The sequence below is a fragment of the Uloborus diversus genome, chromosome 4 (assembly GCF_026930045.1).
Source record: "Uloborus diversus isolate 005 chromosome 4, Udiv.v.3.1, whole genome shotgun sequence".
Lineage (NCBI taxonomy): Eukaryota > Metazoa > Arthropoda > Arachnida > Araneae > Uloboridae > Uloborus > Uloborus diversus.
In genome coordinates, this window is record NC_072734.1 from 38796441 (window position 1) to 38818594 (window position 22154).

The window sequence follows — 22154 nt, forward strand, 5'->3', positions numbered from 1 at the left end:
CCAAAATTTTGTTCGGAATGTCTGTTTTTACGTATTTGGGTAAGGAATAACTTTTCGTCATTCTGATTGAAATGAATTAAGATTAAATTTACATTACCTAAGCTATTTGCTTTAAAATAAGAAATTTATAATAGAGCACTCCAACTTTTTTTTACTTCAAATTGCATCATCGTCTGCAATATTAATGTGAATTTCTTCGCTGTTGGCATCTGTCAGTGGAACAGGGGGGGGAAAAATGGCTTCAACTCCCGAGCAAGTGGTGTGTACCCCAACCTTTGTCTTTCCCGCAGCTTTTCCAGGTTTGTTTTTATTTTGAATTCCGCGTTTTTAGAAGCGATTAAATGTTTCCTGACATCTGATGGTGTTTTCTTATAATTTCCTGGATGATTCCCAGTAATTCTGTAATGCATCTTATCAGGCTTAGATAGCAATTTTCCTCCAAGTGCGTTGGATCTGTTTGAAATTTCTATAAACATGCGTTTTTGTTTTCATACGCTCTTTTATTATTTCCCGATCAATATTAAATTGAATATTAAAATCTAGTTTTGTTCTAAGTTTTTGACTTTGCTTTCGTAGTGAGCTGTATTTATTTTCAAGTTTTCATGATCTATGCTAATTAGTTTTTTTTTAGTTTATTGTTATTGGCCGATTGAATTTTTTTTTCTTAAACGATCGCCAAAGTTTTCTTTATGTTTTCTGCATCTAATGCACTATTGATCTCTTGAATTAGATGCATGTTCATTCGTACAGTCTTTTTTTCCCCTTTCTTATATTGCATATTTAATTTTCTTTTGTTGCTAAATGCACCTAGAGTAGTGAAGGTTTCGCTTGAATCATGCCTATTACAAATTAGTAGAAAATGCTTTCATGTGCCATCAATTGTTCCTTTACAAATTTATTAAGGATTTTTATGAGTTGATATGTAAATAAATTGATCCCAATTATCAAATTTTCTGTTATTGTAGCAATATTATTTCCGTGGTTTTTTATTGCATCTGAATGTGTAGTTTTATTGAACTTAATGTTGAAAAGTTTTCCTTAAAGAAACTGACTTCACTTTTCTTGCTGTGGAGTTTGAATCCATCAATCTTACTGTAAACATTTTTTTTTAATTGCATGCATGATCCCTTAACCATGTTCTGGAAGAACTTTTGCTGCAAAAATTTATAGTTTTTAATGGACTAATTGTCTTTTTCTGAATTTTTTTACATTTGGATAGGGAATAAATGCGAATTGTTATAGGTATTACATTTTTTTTCTTCCTAGTTAGTTGATTGTGTATGCATGTGCAGTCAAATCCTGTGTTAGTGAAACATGTTACTGTAAAAATTTTGTTTTATCAAAAGACTTCGGTAAATGTCAATAATTCAAATCTCACGTTAAGATTTAAAAATTTGTTGCATTGGTAGAATTTTTGCTACTGTAAACTAATTTGCTAGTCCCGTAGACTTTTTCAAGATGGGATTTGATTGCATATGTGAAGTGTGATTTAAAAATATGGTGAATAAATGTTATTTAAAAATAATCATAAGTTTACATAGGAATTTTTATTTTTCAAAGTACTTAGCAACACACCTATCCGAATGCTGAATCCGTAAATCTGGGCCTGGAGTCAATTCAGGATTTTTATTTTTAGGTCCGCATTTCGTGAAAAACAAATTTCTGAACTCTTTGAAAAAATAAATATTTTTAGGCATTCTTGTATATTTTTTGCAAAAAAACCCTATCATGTTGTATGAAGCATGTTTCGCTATCGCAATTCTAAATTTTAAATCCCTTTGGCTCAAGGGATTGCTCTGATAATGAGCTGGTAGTTATTCTTACTGGTGTTTTGCTTTTAGACTTATTGATTAACCTTAAAAGCAATGAAAAAGTTGTTCTTACGAATGAAATTTTGTGAAATGTCCAATTTTAAGACATGAAGTTTTGTGAAGAGGTGATTTTAAATTTTGAGGAAAGCTAGAAGTTGAATGGTGCTAAATCTGTTGAGTTATACAGATGTGGAAAAACAGGATCACTTCTTTCGTGCAGGAACATCATTTATTGTGCCGATTCAGAAATAAAAAATGAAATAAAGGAGAGGCGGGTGGGGGGGGGGGTGCTCAGCAGAGCCAAGCACTGCGACCAGAGATCTGTTGTACTAAACCCCACATAGAAGTCTTAAAACAGACCAGTAGCCGAAGCAAAAATCAGCAAGCACCTAATGTTAAGATTGTAAATGGACAGTTCTCAAAAGGTGGGAGCAAACACAGACCTCAACTTTGAAGCTTCAACAGCAAATAACTTTCATTTTAACTCTATAACTAACTTTGAGTTAAATTATAATATTGTATAGAAACAAGAAGTGACATAAATTATGGAAAAAATGCCCTTAAAAATTTTTTTTCTTTGTTAAAAGGCACAATTTTCGACATACCAAAACGTTAACTGAGCAAATGTACCATTAAAAAAAATTTTTTTTTTTTAAATTATTTCCATATGTTTCAAAAAAAAAAAAAAAGGTATGAATCTTACACTGAATAATTTTTTGTTAATATTTTGCACAAATAACAAAAGTAAAGACAGATTATTTACTTTGTAATCGATTTTAGAAAAAACTACGTTTGAAATTTGATGCATGTCCAAAAGTTACGATCTTTACAATGCTATTATTTTAGAACTAAGTATATGACGTTTTCATTTTAAAGGTATTTATCGATCCTCAGAATCAATTTTTAATTGTTTAAAAGTGTTTTCATAATCTTTTATGCAGTATCTTAGAAGAAAAATAATTTTTCTTAAACATACATGTGAGATGTCCAAATGACGTTACGATCTTGACGCCGATAATTCTGTCCGTTTATTCATAATTTTTGATGATCCACTGTCTTCTAACTTCAATAAAAGAGGTTATTATAATGTTATCTTCATCAATCCATTGGTATTTTGCATAATTAAAACGTTACACACTGAACAGTACATAAATTACAGTAGAAACATGGCTAGTCATGATCGTAACGAAAGCCATTTTGCGCTAAAATCAAGCAAACCTCCATTGGCGACAACACAGTAGGATACGATAAGCTAAAGGCTACCAGAGGGGAATTCCAGTTTGAAAAATGTAGTTTATCGTCAGCTGCACCAGTTTTGGCGACTTTATCACCTGCGCTAGCAATTTTTTTTTCCCGCTTTTATTATTTTAGAATTTTTTTCTCTTTCTTTTGGAAACATAATTTAACGATCTCCAAATAGAAATACGAATTTCTTTTTTCAATAATTTTTTTTTAGACATCGTTTTAATTCTTATGACATTAGAAAAAATATTCGTTAATAAAACTGATGTCACTTTTTACATTTGTATTATTTTTAATTTGAAGCTTTTTTTACCTTTCAATCAACTTCTTGAAAATCATTCCAAAATTTTTATTATATGTAAAGAGCAGTATGTATAGCCATTCAAGTACTTCATTAATATCCTCTTTATTATTAAATTGCAAAATTCATAAATTAGTAAATAAAATTTTCATTGGAAAAGTTAAAAATCAGATTAACAATTGTCAAAAATGGTGAAATTTACATTATGATGATGTCCAAAATCCGTTACCTGCAGGACAACAATGTCCAAAATCTGTTACCTACAGACTGCTGATTTAATTTGCTAATTAACAATTTTTACAAATACCTGCTGTCTTTTCATGTTCATATATTGTGTTCTAGGTATGCATAGTATAGATAAAAGCAAAATTGATGTCAAATTTGAAAATCTTTGAAGTTGCTCAAAGTTAATTCTTTTGTTCCCACCTTTTGAGAACTGCCCAAATCTCCAATGTTTTCTATCAAAATTCCCTAAATTAAAAAATCATTTTTCCATAAATATTTTCATAAAATGAATAAACTTCCTATGATATTTTTTTCTCTTGAAATTTTTTTCTCCCAAATAACCAAATTTTTTTCTAAAATTCCCCATTTTTTTCCGCCTATTTTTTTCCCCTTTATAAATACAAATGATTGCATCAAGTAAAGGACTTTTACTCATATTGGAATTGATTGGATGGCCCAGGCTGACCGAGAGATAAGAAAAAAATTTCTACTAGTATTCATACTCTGCTTCTGTGTACATTTAAACTATGAACTTTGTATATATTTATCCAAGAACATTCATCATGCTTACTTATTTTTACCCATTTTACGTATCCACTAGTTACTCATGCAGAACATTAATATTCCACATAATGCAAATTCCATAAAGTTGAACAAAGCTAAACTGGTGCTGTTTGATACAAACAATCTAACTACCAGATGTAAATATGCAAATTTAAATACATATGAAAAAAAATTATTTTTCCTTAGGATTTTTCCAAAAAAAATTTTTTCCCCCTAAGAATTCCCCTTAAAACCTATTTCCCCAGAGAGCACAAGATTTCTCCAAAAATTGACAATTTCTCCCAATCTGGCAACACTGCACACAATATGTGTGCAACAGTTTCCTCATAAAAGTGGCAGCCTCTACAAATTGGATCATCACTGACACCCATTATAGGGCAATTCCATGAAAAGGAAACCAGTAGGTCAAAATTTCATATTGCAGTTATGTTGCTATATTATATACCATTTTAAAGCTTAAAATGTGTACTTTCAGAATATTGCATTTTTTTTAAAATAAAAGTTAAATAATCAATTTTTTATCTAGTTGGAAATATGATAATTCAGGTTTTCAAAACAATAAAAAAAAAACCTTCATTTTCAAACGCTTATTTCTAATTTCAAAATAAAAATAAACAAAATTAATTGCAATACAATGATTTAAACTATAAACATGATACTATAATAACATGCATTTATTTAATTTTTTTTTACAAAATAAAATAAGATAATTTAAATTTTAATGTTATATCCATAACAAAAATTTAGCAAAAGTTGTCATTACTTCCTTAAAAATCAAAATTAAAAGAAATCCTTTTTGTCCTTTTAGCAATTCATCAGAGTAATTGTTTACCATAGTTTAAAACTTTACAATTTCTTTAGTTTTTAAAAAAATGGCATTGCAGACGTAACATTTTTTGTTTCGGACGTAAGAAAAAGCAGTACGTTATATCTGTAACACATGCAGGGGTCTGGCCAGAGGATATTTGGGTCCGTTAACGGACCCTTCACAAAAATCCGATCAACCAAAACGGACCTTTCACAAAATTGCGATCGAACAAAACGGACCTTTCACAAAATCCCAATCAAACAAAACGGACCCTTCACAAAATTCTGATAAACAAGATCGGATCTTTCACAAATTGTTTATTGAAAGAACAAATCTGAAAGCAAAATAACGCATATTTCTGTGTATAAACCGCTTATTTCTGTGTATAAATTGAAGTCGAATTAGAGGGATCAGCTTATACAAAATCGGCTTATTTTGGAAAAAAGAAAAAATCGGCACTCTTGCGATGCTCCTGCAAGGGATAAATGATTGCTACTGCCAAATAAATATAATGGTTGTTTTTTTTATCACAGCTAATTAGCAGCGGTGTTGTTGTAAACTTTTCTGAAAAGGCATTGGTAAGCACTTTTCTCCCCGCTCATGATTTAATAAACAATAATAATATATACAGTAAAACCTGTCAAGTTGACCACCTTTGTAAGTTGACCACCTGTCTATGTTGACCGCTTTTGTCAGGAACGGAATTAGTCCTATCTCATATAATAAAGGTAAACCTCTGTAACTTGACCACCTCTCTATCTTGACCACCTGTCTATCTTGACCACTAATGAACACCAAATTTGGTTTGGAGTATTGTAAAAAAACCCTTTGTAAGTTGACCACCTGGTTTATTTTTTAAAATTTTATTTAGCAAATTATTTTTTTATAGCTTTCCAAGAATATTTTTGATGCCAGACCAGCATGTTACCAACTAAATGAAACAGCAGCAGAACTAAACCTCCTTTTGAGTTTGAGTAGATCATCATGGAGTTATAAATGTATATGAGAAAAAAATAAAGCGAAAAATTTGTAATTTCTGATGAGCTATGAATTTTTAGGAACTATTAATATCAAATGAGTAACTTTTCATAAACAATAAGACTTTTTTTTTATCAATTTACTGAAATTTTAAATTTGCATGACACATTGTGTCATTCTGGGAAAATTATCTCTAAAAATATTTAAATAACATTTTAAATTATTGTTTCAAAGTAATTCTAAACAATGAAAGTGAGTTGAACAGAAAGAATAAGCGTCAATTAGTCAAAAAATGAATACATGGTGCAAGAAATGACAAAAAAAAAAAAAAAAAAAATCATTACCCCCTTTATAAGTTGACCACCTGTCTAAGTTGACCACCAAAGTACTGCACCGCAAGTGGTCAACTTACACAGGTTTCACTGTATCTGCGAAATGAACTTAGAGCTGCAAAGGGATAATAGTAAGGGTGGGGAAAAAATATGATTTCTTCAGATAGGGTTACCAACTTCAAAATTATATCACCACTTAGCGTCTGGCGTTGAACGTTTAATAATGACTTGATTAGAAAATATTCTCTTCATTTCACCAGCTTGTCAATATTTGCGTTTTTACGGTGCGGTGCGATGTTTAATTGTTATTTTGGGAGAAAATTATATGGGTTTTGATTTTTCGATGCTAACAAGGATGATTAACTTTCAATAAACTCTTTTAATTACCGTTTTTTTTTTCTTTAGATGTCTACATTTTGAAAAATGCAATCTTTTAACATCCGATATGAGAATCATATTTTGTCCTTTTTTCAATCTAACTTCGCTTCATTAGGATTCAAATAAATAAAAAGTCTCTTTATTTCTATTAGAACTCTCATTTCAAGTTTTTAAAGCAAAATTCCATTTTCTGTTATGAGTCAAAAATTAAAATGCCGAATAGATAGTTTATTTTATTTTATTTTTTGGGTCAACTGTGTCCACAGATATTAATGATATGTTTATCATAGGACTCTAAAATACAATTTTAAAATAATTTTATCAAAAACATTTCTTTTACAAGCCGTTTTTATACTTCTGATGCCTTCACTTTGAGAATTGCGATCTCTTTGCATCCGCTATGGGAATCCGATTTTTCGAATTTTTAATGATTATTACGCTTTGTTAAGAAGTAAACAATTGAAATATCTTTTTATTTTTGTTAAAATCACGGAATTTATAAGTTTTAAACGAAATTCTGTGCTTTTTAAGAGTGTCTTGGGACAAAAAGTTGAATGCTGAACCCTATTCTGAATTTTATTTTATTTATTTATATTTTTGTTACAATTATTTTAAGTACTGTACAGAAATATATCTAGTATAATTTAACATAATGTAGAATGGTAGATAAATATTGATACTTGAAAGAGTGATGCCCCCCCCCCCCCGCCAAATATCAGAAAAAAAATCCAGAATGATTTTCTCGACGTAGACGAGGAAAACACTCAACTCTAAGTTTAATTGATTAATTCGCAAAAAAAAAAAAAAAAAAAAAAAATTTGCGAAATTTTTTGATTTTTCACAAAAGTAATTCATTTTTCACAAAATTATTTAATTTTTCCCAAAAAAACGGACCCTGTGAAAAATCCTGGACAGACGCCTGACATGTATATTTACAATTAAGTAGAGAAAAATGTACAGGATGGGCAATGAAAATATAGTGTATGACAAGTAATATGATGTAACAAAACTTCTAATACTCTGATTTTCAAACTTTTATTAATATTAGTGGTTATTTAATTTTATTTTTTTAAATTATTAAATTACACGTATTCCTCTCAAGGTAAGATTTTTTGTCCTCCTAATTATGCAATGAATTCAATTAGTGCTAATAACTCTACACAAGCAATTAATGCTTAATAACTTGCATAAAAACATTCCAGAGAGTTCCTTAAATTCTCTAACTTTGCTTTATCAATGCACTTGATTTTATGAGTTTAAAGTGTATATGACACACAAAAATTGGGTTCTCCAAGTAGATTTTGTGAAAATCGATCATTAACCATAATGAAATCCAAAGTATTTTGTGCATAATTTTCATTAATAAAGTTTTTTTTTTTTTTTTTCAAATTAAATTACATAGATTAATTTTTCTATGTTAATCTATGTTAACATAGTTTTTTTCTTCAAACTTCTATCATTCTGAGAGCGTAGCCAAATTGATATTACCAGGGTTCGTACGGGTCATGGAAATCCTGGAAAGTCATGGGAAAAAAATAAACAAATTTCAGACCTGGAAAAGTCATGGAAAATTAATATTGTAACGGATTCGGTGCGACTTCCACTTTCTTGAAAGGATGACACAGTTCTTGATAAAAACACAGGAAATTTATTTACACTATGTACAGGAAATATCGTCAACAACTGCTAAATTATTCATCAGCAATTAAGCAATTATCACACAACACCGTAAACTCAACGTTTACACACGTATTTACTTCCAAATACAAAAACAACACAGCGAAATGCCTCGCAATAAACAGAGTAAAAATGCTCTCAGTTCGAAATATCAATCGAAACTAACTGTTTATCCATCGCTAACGGCTTATATAGACACCGAAAAGAAATTTCTCAAATATTCCACACGCTTCTGTAAAGTAGTAGACCGTTATCAAATTTTATCAATGAACAAAAAGGAAATAGGGGTCGTATACTTTAGCCATATGAAAAGGGGTTGTATATTCATTACGGGAAACTATTTACAGGTTACGTTCCTACAATAATTACTATTTACAGGATTTGTAACATTGCCCCCTTCCCAAGAACTGCAGGTCCCGGGCAGTACAATCCCCAGAAAGGGTGCCAAACTTCTATCACAAGTTTACAAATATACACATTAATTAATAACTAACAGATACAGAAAACACAATAATAACAAGAAATATTACTAAACATTAAAAGCAAAAATTATCTACAACTTTTATGTTATTAACCATGGTTGTTTACGTAATACTCATGAACTATGGCCATAGTATGGGGCTAACCGATCATAATGTACAACCCTAGGTTTTGCATTAGGTGATTTTTGGATCCTCACTACGACGTCATTTAGTCGGTTAAGGACTTTGTAGGGTCCATCCCAATGCGACTGCAATTTGGGTGACAGACCTTTCCGTTGGATGGAATTCCATAACCAAACCTTGTCGCCTTCGTTGAATTCATGTCCAGTAGACCTTGTGTCATATCGGGTCTTCATCTTCTCCGCCACGATGTTGATTCGCTCTCGTGCGAAGTTATGAACGTCTTCCAACCGGGCCTGGAGATCCTGGATGTACTCCTCAGGCGATGCAGGCGCATCCGGAGGACGACCGAAGACGAGATCTCAAGGTAGCCGAAGCTCTCGTCCGAAGAGCATCTGAGATGGGGCATATCCGGTAGTCTCGTGGACAGCACTGCGGTAGGCCAGCAGGAACAAAGGTAGCTTCTTGTCCCAATCCTGTTGATTTCTGGAGACCATAAGCGAGAGATTATTTAGGATTGTGCGGTTAAATCTCTCCACCATGCCGTCCGATTGTGGGTGTAGTGGTGTTGTCCTAGTTTTCTCAATTCCGAAAATTTTACATAGGTCCTTAAACACAGCAGAGATGAAATTCCTCCCTTGATCGGAATGAATCTGCAAAGGGGTTCCATATCTCGAGATCCAATGTTGGACTAGAGTCTCTGCTACGGTGGTAGCCTCTTGATCTGGAATGGGAAATGCTTCCGGCCATTTGGTGAAGTAGTCGATGGAAACAAGAATGTATTTGTTCCCATCAGCAGTTCTTAGTAGAGGACCCAGGATGTCGATCCCAATTCGTTCGAAAGGAGCTCCAACGTTGTACAGATGTAGCTTCCCTCTGCTTCTTTTCTTCGGTCCTTTACGAGCAGCACAGGCGTCACAAGAATGGCACCATTTCTCCACGTCATCCTTCGCCTTGCTCCAGAAGAAGCGCTCCCAAACTTTATTGAGGGTTTTCAACACACCAAAATGTCCTCCAGTCGCACTACTATGTATTTGCTTCAGAACATCTGAAATCCTTGATCGGGGAAGTAGTAACTGCCACCTAGACGTTTTGCCGTCATCAGATTCCCATTTTCGGTACAGTACGCCGTTCCGTAAATGGAGTGAATTCCATAAAGCCCAGTATCTTTTTGTTGCAGGACTAAAGATGGAAACACCCTGCCAGCTAGGTCGCCGACTGTCACTCTCCATGAACTCCAAAATTGGTTTTATGTCGGGGTCTTCAAGTTGATCTTTTCAAACTTGGTCGTCACTCCATGGATCAGGTTCTGATGATGTTGGGGTCACTGACACCTGATAGGCAGTAGGGCTAGTCGTCCCATACTGTTTTTCGATTCGGGAACAATAGTGGCAGTTCTCAGGACAGGGTCTCCTTGATAAAGCGTCTGCATTACCGTGAGACAACCCTTTTCGGTGCTTGATCTCCATGTCATATTCCTGGAGCCGCTGTATCCACCTGGCTATCTGACCTTCCGGATTTTTGAAGTTAAAAAGCCAAGTTAATGAGACATGATCTGTCCGAAGCAGAAATTTTCGGCCGTAGACGTAATGATGGAAGTGTTCTACAGCTTTTACTATGGCCAGTAACTCCTTTCTGGTGACGCAGTAATTTCGCTCCGACTTTGATAGGCATTTGCTCCAGTAAGCGATGACGTGTTCATTGCCGTCAATTTCTTGGGATAAAACAGCTCCGATGCCCTCGTGGCTCGCATCAGTGTCTAGGATTAAGGATTTTCCAGGCTGAGGATATGAGAGAATAGGCGTTGATGTTAAAGCCTCCTTCAGTCGTAGAAATGCATCTTCGCATTCTTTGGACCATTCAAACTTTTGCTTGCTCTCCGTCAGCTTATGCAAAGGTCGTGCAATGTTGGAAAAACCCTTCACAAACTTCCTGTAGTATGTGCAGAGCTCCAGGAAACTTTGCAGCTGATGGATGTTTTCAGGACGACTCCAACTCTTGACCGCAGATACCTTTTCTGGATCGGTTTGTACACCTTCAGAAGAGATGATGTGACCAAGGTAGTTCACTTCCCGGCGGAACAAATTACATTTGGACGGGCTTAACTTCAGATTGGCTTCCTTAAGCTTCTGCAGCACCTTCCTAAGATTTGCCAGATGTTCTTCGAAGCTGTGTCCCACGATGATGATATCGTCTAAGTAGACCAGACAGGATTCGTAAGAAAGTCCTCTTAACACTGTCTCCATAAGACGCTCGAACGTAGCTGGTGCATTGCAGAGGCCGAAGGGCATCACTTTAAACTGCCATAAGCCTTGTCCAGTTGTAAATGCTGTCTTTTCTCGGTCATCAGGGTGTATCTCAACCTGCCAGTAGCCGCTCTTCAAGTCCAGGGTCGAAAACCACTTGTGTCCGGAAAGAGTGTCCAAGGTGTCGTCTATCCGTGGAAGAGGGTAACTGTCTTTCTTGGTGATTTCATTCAGCCGTCGGTAATCGACACAAAATCTGGTGGAGCCATCTTTCTTTCGGACTAAGACGATGGGAGAAGCCCAAGGACTGGATGACGGTTCGATGACATCATTCTCCTTCATCTCTTTCAGGAGGGTCTCAACCTCTTCCTTCTTGGCGAACGGTAGTCGTCTTGGATGCTGTTTAATAGGGAGGTGTTCTCCAGTGTAGATCCTATGCTGCGTTAAATTCGTCCGGCCCACATCCTCCGTTGTAGATGAAAACAGATGCTTGAAGTCGTCCACCAATTGTTCCGCAGCAGTTCTTTGATCTTTCGATAATGGCGCACTCCCAATTAACTTCGATGTCAAGGACTCAGAAGACACAGTTTCGGGGGAATTGATTCTTCTAATGATGCAGTTTACTGGAGTACAAGTTGCTAACACTTCACCTTTCCGAATATTCCTTGGCCTTTCACTCACGTTGGCGACTCTTACAGGAATTACATCCTTAGAAAGATCCACAAGTGTAGATGCTACCAGCACTCCTCTTAGGTTATTGAATACTCAATAACCTAAGAGGAGTGCTGGACTTTGGACTCATTGAATACCCTAACCGCTTAGGTTAGGGTATTCAATGAGTCCAAATCGAAAACTATTGCTTTCTTCAAGGGAGCCAGGTATTAATGATTCTGACCTTGAGGGAATCGATAAATCTGTTTGGGCTATTATTTGATGAGCGGATTTTACATCACTTTCTGCGGGGAAAACGGCTATGTCTTCTCTCATCAAGTGCAGCTCATTAGTCTTGAAGTCGAGAGTGAAGTCATATTTCTTCAAAAAGTCCAATCCGAGAATGAAGGGGTCCGTGATATTAGCGACGAATGCCGTATGATGGTAGGTGGCATTCCCAAACACTATTTCCAAGTCCACTTTACTGTCAATCTCGATCTTGTCACCTGTCACAGTCTGGAGACTTACGCGTGGCGATGTCCACAGCAGTTTTAATCCAAATTCACGAGCCACATCTGTCCTAATGATTGTCACATTGGCTCCAGTGTCGACAATCAGTCTGCAGGGGTTCCCATTTACATGTGCGTAAATGAAAAGTCCATCACTGCCACTACTAGAAGAGGAAATCTGCAAAACTCTGGTGGTGGTGGTGATTTCCTTCCCTCGCGTAGCTTGGCGAGCCGGACAACTCCTTCGCAGGTGTCCTTCGCTACCGCATTTCCAGCACTTCTGCTCTTGTTTCTTTTGGGCTGTTATGCTGCTCAGATAGATGTCTTGTCAAGTCACCGAGTTGTCTCTCAAGTTCAGCGAGGTGGGACGACCTGGAATCAGACTCATCAGCTTCCTGAGTCCGGATTAGATGGCGATCCACACGGGTGGCTTCTTGGGCGGCCTCGTATCTCATCGCATACACAACAGCAGAATTCAGGTCTTTGACATCCGCCACCCGTAGAGCTTTCTGGATTTCTGGATCTAGAACCCCGTCGATGTAGTAGTTGAGTGCCAGGTTGTCTCGAACATCCGCAGGACAGTCACAAAAAGCAAGATGAGACAGTCTCTCGATGTCCGCCGCAAGCTCTTGCAGGGTTTCCCCGGTTTTCTGGAAACGGGACTTCAACTGGAGTTGGCTGAAATCTTTCTGGCACTTCTCACCGAAGCGAAGCTCCAACGCAGATGTGAGGGCGGCGAAATCCAGGCGCTGGCTGTCCGAAAGGGTCTGAAGAATGTCTGCTGCGTCACCTCTCAGGGATGCTGCAAGATGGCAGGCCTTGGTAGCAGAGTCCCATCCGTTCGCTTCCTCCACTATCATGAATTGGGTCTTGTACACCTGCCACGAACTTTTCCCATCAAATGTGGCCAGTTTAATGGACGGTCGAGCAACAGATGTGGGAGCGCAAAACTGTACAGAGCTGTTTTCCGCGGTCGCCAATCTCCTTTCCAGGTCTTTAAAGATGTCTTCTTTAAGTTGATAAAATTTTCTATCTTCTTCTTCCAGTTTATTTTCTACAGCATTGCAGCGGCCTTCAACGTAACTTAATTTTTCTTCAAATTTCTCTTCGATTTTATTTTCCACTGCGATGAATCGGCCTTCAACTGCCTCAAACTTTCCTTCAATAGCATCAACTCGATGCTCTATCTCATTAAATTTATTTTCCATCACAGTCTTTACCGAAGTAAGATCGTTTTTAATTTCCTCTTGGTTAGAAACTAGGTCATTTTTCAGCACCGTTAAATCACTTTTCAATTGGTTTTGATTAGCCGCCATATCATTTTTTAATTGTTCTTGATTAGCTGCCATATCATTTTTTAATTGTTCTTGATTAGCTGTAAAACTTGCAGTCAAGTCACTTTTCACAGAGGTGATTGCGTCAAGGAGTTGTTTTAATTGTTCATCCATTGCGCGAGTAATCACCATAAAAACAAAGTCCAAATTTAAAAAGTCTTTATGAAAAAAACTGTCCAAAGTCACACTTACTCCAAGAAAGTCCAGAAGTAGCCCCACGTTGGGCGCCAAATTGTAACGGATTCGGTGCGACTTCCACTTTCTTGAAAGGATGACACAGTTCTTGATAAAAACACAGGAAATTTATTTACACTATGTACAGGAAATATCGTCAACAACTGCTAAATTATTCATCAGCAATTAAGCAATTATCACACAACACCGTAAACTCAATGTTTACACACGTATTTACTTCCAAATACGAAAACAACAGAGCGAAATGCCTCGCAATAAACAGAGCAAAAATGCTCTCAGTTCGAAATATCAATCGAAACTAACTGTTTATCCATCGCTAACGGCTTATATAGACACCGAAAAGAAATTTCTCAAATATTCCACACGCTTCTGTAAAGTAGTAGACCGTTATCAAATTTTATCAATGAACGAAAAGGAAATAGGGGTCGTATACTTTAGCCATATGAAAAGGGGTTGTATATTCATTACGGGAAACTATTTACAGGTTACGTTCCTACAATAATTACTATTTACAGGATTTGTAACAATATTTTCATAAAAGTCATGGAAATTTATTTCAAGTCATAGAAAAATGTCTTTGGTAGTAAGAAAGCAACAATTACTAAATGAGCGCTAGAAATATTGAGTGATTTAGTAATATTGCATATAAATTGAATGATCTCAAAAACAAATCCGAGTTTTGGAATCCAATTTCATCCGCTTCTGAAACAGCCGCTCACCTTTTTTTATGATGTGATTTCATTACTGGGGCATTGCTAATTTTGAACCCACCATTATTTTCAGTACTTCTTGTATTTTATATTCTGTAGTAATGGATTCGTACTCTCTTGATTTTGCCACGCTCCCTCAAAAAGTGTAATTCAATTGCATCCGAGTTCATTTCAACTACTTGTAAAAAGTTCATTATTAAATTTTTCAGAATTTATCTTGATATGTTGAAGGTTTTAAAATGAAGACTTTTGTCAGGCAATAGAACATAGAAATAGGGGAATTCTAATACTCTAAAACAGTAGTGCCCAACATATAGCTCACAAAACTGATCCTTTTAGCCAGCTGAAATATCTGGTTTGGAAAAATGAATTTACTGTAAAAAGTGGCTTTACGTTAATGAACGAATAGGCTGTCCATTTACATGAGTGATTAGATGCACTATTGACATCAAAGGGCAGTGATTTTATGAAGTAAATTTATTACTTTAAACTTATTCAATTTTTATCCCATTCATTACTATTCTGTCCTATTTATTAAATATTTATTAGGCATTTAAAGAGTGTATTGCATTCATTGTATTTTTATTTTACTTGAATTTATGTGATGAAGACAAATAAGAATAATTTATAACTTTCAGCAGTATGCACTGATATTTTTTTCAGTCACAAGTAAGTGCTCCAATGAGGTAATGGCACTCATGTAAAAGTTTTTCTAATGCCCATTTCCGAAAAAATTGGCAAGTTTGACATTAAATAGTACCATTCTCTTCGTGTAACAAGGTCATGAAAACTCTTATGAAGTCTTGGAAAAGTCATGGAATTTTTTTATCCAAACTGAGTATGAACCCTGTATTACTTCTTATTTGAAAATTAACTTAGAGATAAGAATTTGGCCTGTTGTTTAATAGTTTAAGACAAAGTTACTGAGTTACTTTCTTGTTATTTACTCTCCACGAAAAATATTTAGATTACTGTTTCATTGATACATTGAATATTTTATAGTTTAAAACTTAAATTAAAAAAGATATTATTAGAAAAAAGTTAAAAGTACTAAAAATTGAACTAGTCACATCTGATCCTCAGATAAAGCACATTTAGTTTTGAAGCAAGATTTAGATTACTTAGGCAAATGTTGGCCACAATGTATTTTCCCAATGACAGTTTCGACCGTTTTTTCCACCTTTAGCAAAAACGTGCCAATTCTATTAAAATGTGATCCAAATCAAAGGCAACTGTTAAATTTAAAAAGAAATTTACCTCCCCTCCCCCATGTTCATGTTAATAATTTGTAAAAGTTATTTGTGACTGAATAATTCCACTTTTCTTCTGCTCAGTTTCCCCTTGGATAATTTTACTTCTTATGATGCACCAATTTATTTTTTACACATTTATTTACATAGTGGTATATGTAGGGAGCCATGCCCCCAACCTCCCTAAATCCCTTTTAAAACTATTAAAGTGTCAAAATAATGTGTTAATCTATACCATTGCACTCTCTAAACAAAAATTATTAGTATTTCTAAGCTTTTATTTGCTTTGGTGCAGGTTTCGCCGTTATATATGATATATATCAGTCGATACATATCCAATATTTATTTTGAAAATATGATATTTTGATATTTTCAATATTTATTTTTCCAACTACAATATTTTCAATACAAAAATTCTATTAATCATAGCTCATTTATTATTAAAAATAACCAAGAAGTTATGTACTATGTTATGTACTATGTATAAATTTTTCGAAAAACCTTTTAGAGGATTTTAATTAATATCTTCGTTAATTAATGTCATCCAAAAACATAACCTATCTAAGAACACTCTCGATCAACTCTCCTTTCAAACAAAAAAAAAGTTTTTCAAAATTGGTCCATCCGTTTAGGCTCTAGAGTGCCACAGACAGATACGTAGATACACAGACACGTAAAACTTACAACTCCCTTCCTTTGTGTGTTGGGAATAAAAAATAACTTACAGAAATCAGTTTTTTTTTTAAATTTAAAGATAATGATTTACTTCTGCTTTGTTTGAGATTTATTTTTAAAATAAAATTTATTTTTATCTTTTGTATTTAATATTAGAGAAGCGTTTCTCCTTTTTTGACTCTTTTGAAGAAATTATTAATGTCTATTGTTTGCACATAGTTCTTATCAATTCTTTGACTCTTTTATCATGAAATAACTCTTTTTAATTGAAATATTTTACCTTCACATTGCAATAAATTTGAAACTTAATTTTGGTCTTAATATTAGAATGAACGATTCAGTGTAGACGTTCATTCTAATATAAAGACCAAAATTAATAATGGACGTTAAAATAACATTGCATCTATGGAATAAGAAAGATGGGACTTTAAAATAACATTAATGGACATTAAAATAACATTGCATCTGTAGAATAAGAAACAGGTCTTAGTGTATCGGTCGCTATAACGGAAGGGTCGCAGTAACAGGAGGTCGTTCTTAATAGCGTTAACTGTATAATAAAGTAATATAATATTCCATTTTTACTTGTATTTTATATGCATAAAATTATTTGTAATGTAACAATTTGAATTCATATTGAAAGTGCCTAATTAAATATTAAACATTGCTCAGAAAAAAAAGAAATGTCTTATGACTGTGCACCGAGTAATGCATATTATTTATTTCTGAATCATGTAACTGTTAAAGTTCATTAAAATTGACAGAAATGTAGAATGAAGTATTAGATTAAATAGTGAAAAAAACCCATTAATTTTAAGTTTACATATTGTAACTATAATATAAGAAAATAAAGAGTGATTTGAGGATGCATTTACATTTTTGAAGACTTTAGTTTGTACTAATTGAAAACATGGGATATATATCAAAATATCGGATGTTTTTGAACCATGGTTGGCTTTCTGCCGGCAGAAACTAGTTTTTCCCGTGCCAATGGCAGAAACTGGTTAAAACCGGCAGAAACTGGCAAAAACTTAAAATTGTCTTAAAAAACTAAAGTAATTACTAAATGATATTTGTTTAAGCTAAAAAATTAAACTTCATTTCATCATTGTAAAAAATAAAATGTTATGCTAAGTGCCCTTGATTTAGTTCAGAAAGGGAACTTTTCAATTGCTGATGCTCGTAATATTTGGATTAATCTAACAAAGGACGAAAATCATATGGGTTCTTAGGATAGAGGAGTGACATACAGAATTAAACTGGCAATACTGTTTGTAATTTGCTCGCAAATAAGCTTCATCTAAGTTGCTTGTGATCATGTGCTTCAAGAAGAAAGTCAAATTTTACTTCCCAATATTAATCTAGATTTTGTACGTAATATAACAGCTTTGCAAAAAAAAAATTGGCCCCACTTCTCAAATCATTTTTCCAGTTGAATTTTTACCACTATCCAGTTACTACATGATGGACCAGTTTAAAAAAATATACGTAATATAACAGCTTTGCAAAAAAAAATTGGCCCCACTTCTCAAATCATTTTTCCTGTTGAATTTTTACCACTATCCAGTTACTACATGATGGACCAGTTTAAAAAAATATACAATTTGAAAGTTTCATGAATATTGCTTGTTCCTTGATGCATTGCCTGATAGCTCTTCTGTTGCAAGAATATTCTAAAGTTTCTCATTGGTGCATATTAAATTAAAACGCTATTAAGATTTTTGAAACCACCTTTTCCAAGAAGCAACTGCAGGGTCCAAACAATGTAACGTTTGATTCTGAATTGTGATAATATTGTAAATTAAACTGTGCTTTGGTTAACAATTCATTATTTTTTCCATGCATTTTCTACTGTCTGTCAATATTTCTTTTTTTTTTTTTTTGTCATTTTGAGAGTTTTTGCCAGTTTCTGCCGAAAATGTAGCAGAAAGTGTTTTTTGCCATGCCGGTTTTAACCGGTTTTTACCAGTGGTTTTAACCGCCTCTGTAGAAACTTGCCAGCCCTGTTTTGAACCCTGCTCAAAGCTTGTCTTTAATTGTTTTCAATAACTTGCACTTTTAGCACTGCTTTATAATATGAATAATTTCTTTCTGGTGCTGGAATCTCTTTTCGTATTTGTCATAATGCAGTTTTATACCTTGTATATTTTGTAAAATTTAAACAAAGCAAGTTTTAAGTTGGAAAAAACAGAAACAAAAAACATTGCAATGTAATATGTTGCCAATGCATCATAATGTAGAAATTCCTACATCGCCCAGCCCTAATATACATAATTTTGATGTGCTTGCAAAAACTAAATTTCTGATGCATGTCTGTGTGTCTGAGAAATTTGCATAATTCAATGCAACTTCTAAATTTCTTTATATTTTTATTTTGTTATTACTTGCACTATTTTATATTAGTTGATAAATTTGCATAAAAATATATGATTTGCTTTTTTAATATATTTAATTAAAAAATATTTTTCACCTAACCATCTAATGTATTTCGTTAAATTATTTAGACCTTATAGTTTATTTATTTTTTGAAATACATACTCACAGGTGTTGTTGTGTTACTATATTTAGTACATTATATTTTGATTTTAAATTGAATTTTAAGTTTTTTTTTTCACTTTATTTAAATTATCCCTAACATTTGCATGTAAATATTCATCTTATTTTTGGAAATTCGGCTTTCAGAAAGTTTGGAGTATGTAACCCTTGCAAACATGGGAGGATTGCTGCATTTGGAAAATTATGGTATATATTTTCACAGTATAGTTATGCTTTCACATTATTTAAATGTTTTTTGTATGGATGTGTGAATCAGAAGTGTAGATGAGTCTTAATCAAAATTATTTTAAAAGTATTCTGCCAAATGCTTTATTTGTTTTAATTATATTGCCACTAAACTGATGTATATCATTAATATTGTTGAGGGTTTTTATTCATTATTTATTCTGTGCTACACACAGTACATCAAAGCCTAGTTTTGTGTTATTACTTAAAGTTGTAAGTACAAGTTGTCTTCTGCATGCAATTAGTGTTAAATATGCAGTTGAACCTATGCAACATTTTTTAACTGTAAAATTCTGTTTATTAAAAACATTTTTATTGTTTTAATTAAATGCCTTTTTATTTCTTCCTCAAGCTGAATATTATTTTTTAATTCCAGGGTTTGATCCTCGTGCACACTTGGCTAATTTTCACACTGTTGGACCTGCTCCTACTACTCAAATACAGTTTGCAGATGATTCAGGTAAACATAAGAATTTATCTAGAGTATCAGGAATTAAAGTTGAAGCTTCAGCTCTAACACCAGAACTAGCGGCTTGTAGAAATTTATTAGTTGCAGCGGCGTCTACTTCTGCTGCATTTCCAGGAATAGATCCCAATAAATTGCCTCCTCCTCCTCCACCTTTACCTTCGAACCAAGATAACAAAAATGATGAAAAGGAAAAGTTGTGGCCTTGTCCCTCCTGTAAGGTGCCATTTAAAGCAGCATCTGAACTGCAAGTTCATCTTTCAGCCCATACTAAAACAGAAAAGACTGTACCATGTGATATGTGTGGTAAACTATTTGCAACAAATGAACGTGTAAGAATCCATATACGTTCTGCACATGGAGAAAAATCTTGTGCATGTGATATTTGCGGCAGTGGTTTTAGTTACAGGTGTAAACTGTTGGACCACATGAGGACTCATACTGGTGATAAGCCATTCCACTGTGAAGTGTGTGGGCGAAGTTTCTCACAGAAGAATCATTTAACTCGGCATTCCATGATTCATACTGGAGAGAGACCGTACCCCTGTGATTTCTGTGGTCGTGGATTTTATCGCAAGGATAAGCTCACTCGACACCGAAGGATTCATACAGGTGAAAAACCGTATGCATGTCTTGCTTGTGGTAAAGCATTCTACCGACGAGACAAATTGACAAGGCATATAAAAATGCATAGTGGAGAGAAACCTTTTGCTTGTCCAGTTTGTGGGAAGCGCTTTGTAGAAGACAGGGATTTAAAAAGGCATAAGTGTTCTTCTCGACACACTCAAAATGCCAACAATGTAGCTAAACTGCAAGCAGCCCAAACTAGTACAGGTCTTCTTCAGTTGCAGCAACTTCATTATCAATTGCAGCAGCACCATCTCCAAGCACATTCTGCTCCTCCTCATCCTCAAGCACATTCTGGACCTCAGCATCAGCAAGCTCATACCCAGACAACCCACCAGCAGGCTCACACTCAAACTACTCACCAGCAGGCTCACACCCAAACAACTCATCAACAAGCCCACACACAAACACCTCACCAACAAGCCCACACACAAACACCTCACCAACAAGCCCACACTCAAACTCCTCATCAACAGGCACATACACAAACACCACACCAAGCACACACACCTCAACATCAACAAGCCCATACCCAAACGCATCCTCAACAGAATCATTCTCAGCAACCTTCTGACCATCAAAGCCAAACTCAGCATCATCAAAATCAAAATCAGCATCATCAGAATCAAAATCAACAACAAAGTCAACAAACACAGCATGTGCAAGCTCAGCAACAGCAACCGCCTCCGCAACATGTTCAACAACAGGCACAACCTCCACATGCACAACCACAACCGCCTCAGCAGCCACCTCCTCCACATATGCAGCCTCAGCAACAACCTAATGGTCCACCACAAGCCCCTCCTCAGTCTCAAAATTCTCAACCACCTACACCACAACCTCAACAGCCTCAGTTGTCTAATCAAATGCAACAGAATCAACAAGCACCTCCTCACCAACCCCAGCAACAGCAGCCAGTACAACCACAACATCAATCTCAAGGTATGCCTCACCATCAGCAGCCTAACCCCCAACAGCAGCCACCACCTTCCCACCAACAGCCAAATCCTCATCAACATCCTCCGCCTCAGAGCCACCATCAAATGCAACATCAAAATAGACACTTGCCACATCAGCAGTCTCCTTCTCCACCACAAATTGCCAATCAATCCCCTCATCCTTCCCAGTCTCAGCAACAGCATCCACAGCAGGGTCCTCCTCACACCCAACATCAACCTCAACATCATGGACCTCCTCCACCTTCAATAGTGCAGCCTCACCCCTTCCAAGCCTTAAATCTGCAAACCTGACTGGCGGGGTGCACCATATGGGGTGCACTGAACAGACTAACAAATTTTAATGGCCAGCATTGATGGATGAAATTCTATCACTTTAAAAGTAATGTGATTTATGTTATATAAATCATAATGCCAGTAAATATGATCAACTGTATTTTGCATCATTCCCAGGACTTTGATGTGTGTTATTTGAAGAGTCGAGATTATTTTGAAATGTTAGAAAGTTTAATCTCGGAAAGTCGAGCGAATGCCATCGGAGAATACTTTCCCAATGTTGTTACTGTCTAGAAATACTGTTTCAAAAGAAATCAAGTTTAATAAACTTTTTTTATCATCAAGTTAATCTATCAATTCATGAAACCTTTAATCTAGCTTATTGCAGATCTCTCACTTTGAACAATTTATTTTAACTAATCAATTATTTACATATGTTCTACTTAATATGATGCTTACAGATGTTTGAAACTTCATTGTGATGTGTACCTACTTTATATATTTTTCTGAAATATTCAATGTTAAGTTTTCCATGCATGTTACTTTGAGTATGAAAATTT

The 22154-nt window shown here is 34.8% G+C and overlaps 1 protein-coding gene across 1 annotated transcript; it reads left to right on the top strand.

The window, feature by feature from the left end:
- The first annotated feature begins 207 nt into the window (after nt 1-207).
- Nucleotides 208-21789, top strand: LOC129221123 (zinc finger protein 135-like). The gene is made up of 2 exons (XM_054855567.1): nt 208-299; nt 19646-21789. The coding sequence occupies exons 1-2, from the start codon at nt 236-238 to the stop codon at nt 21610-21612; spliced, it is 2031 nt and encodes a 676-aa protein (XP_054711542.1). The 5' UTR covers nt 208-235; the 3' UTR covers nt 21613-21789.
- The last annotated feature ends 365 nt before the right edge of the window (nt 21790-22154 follow it).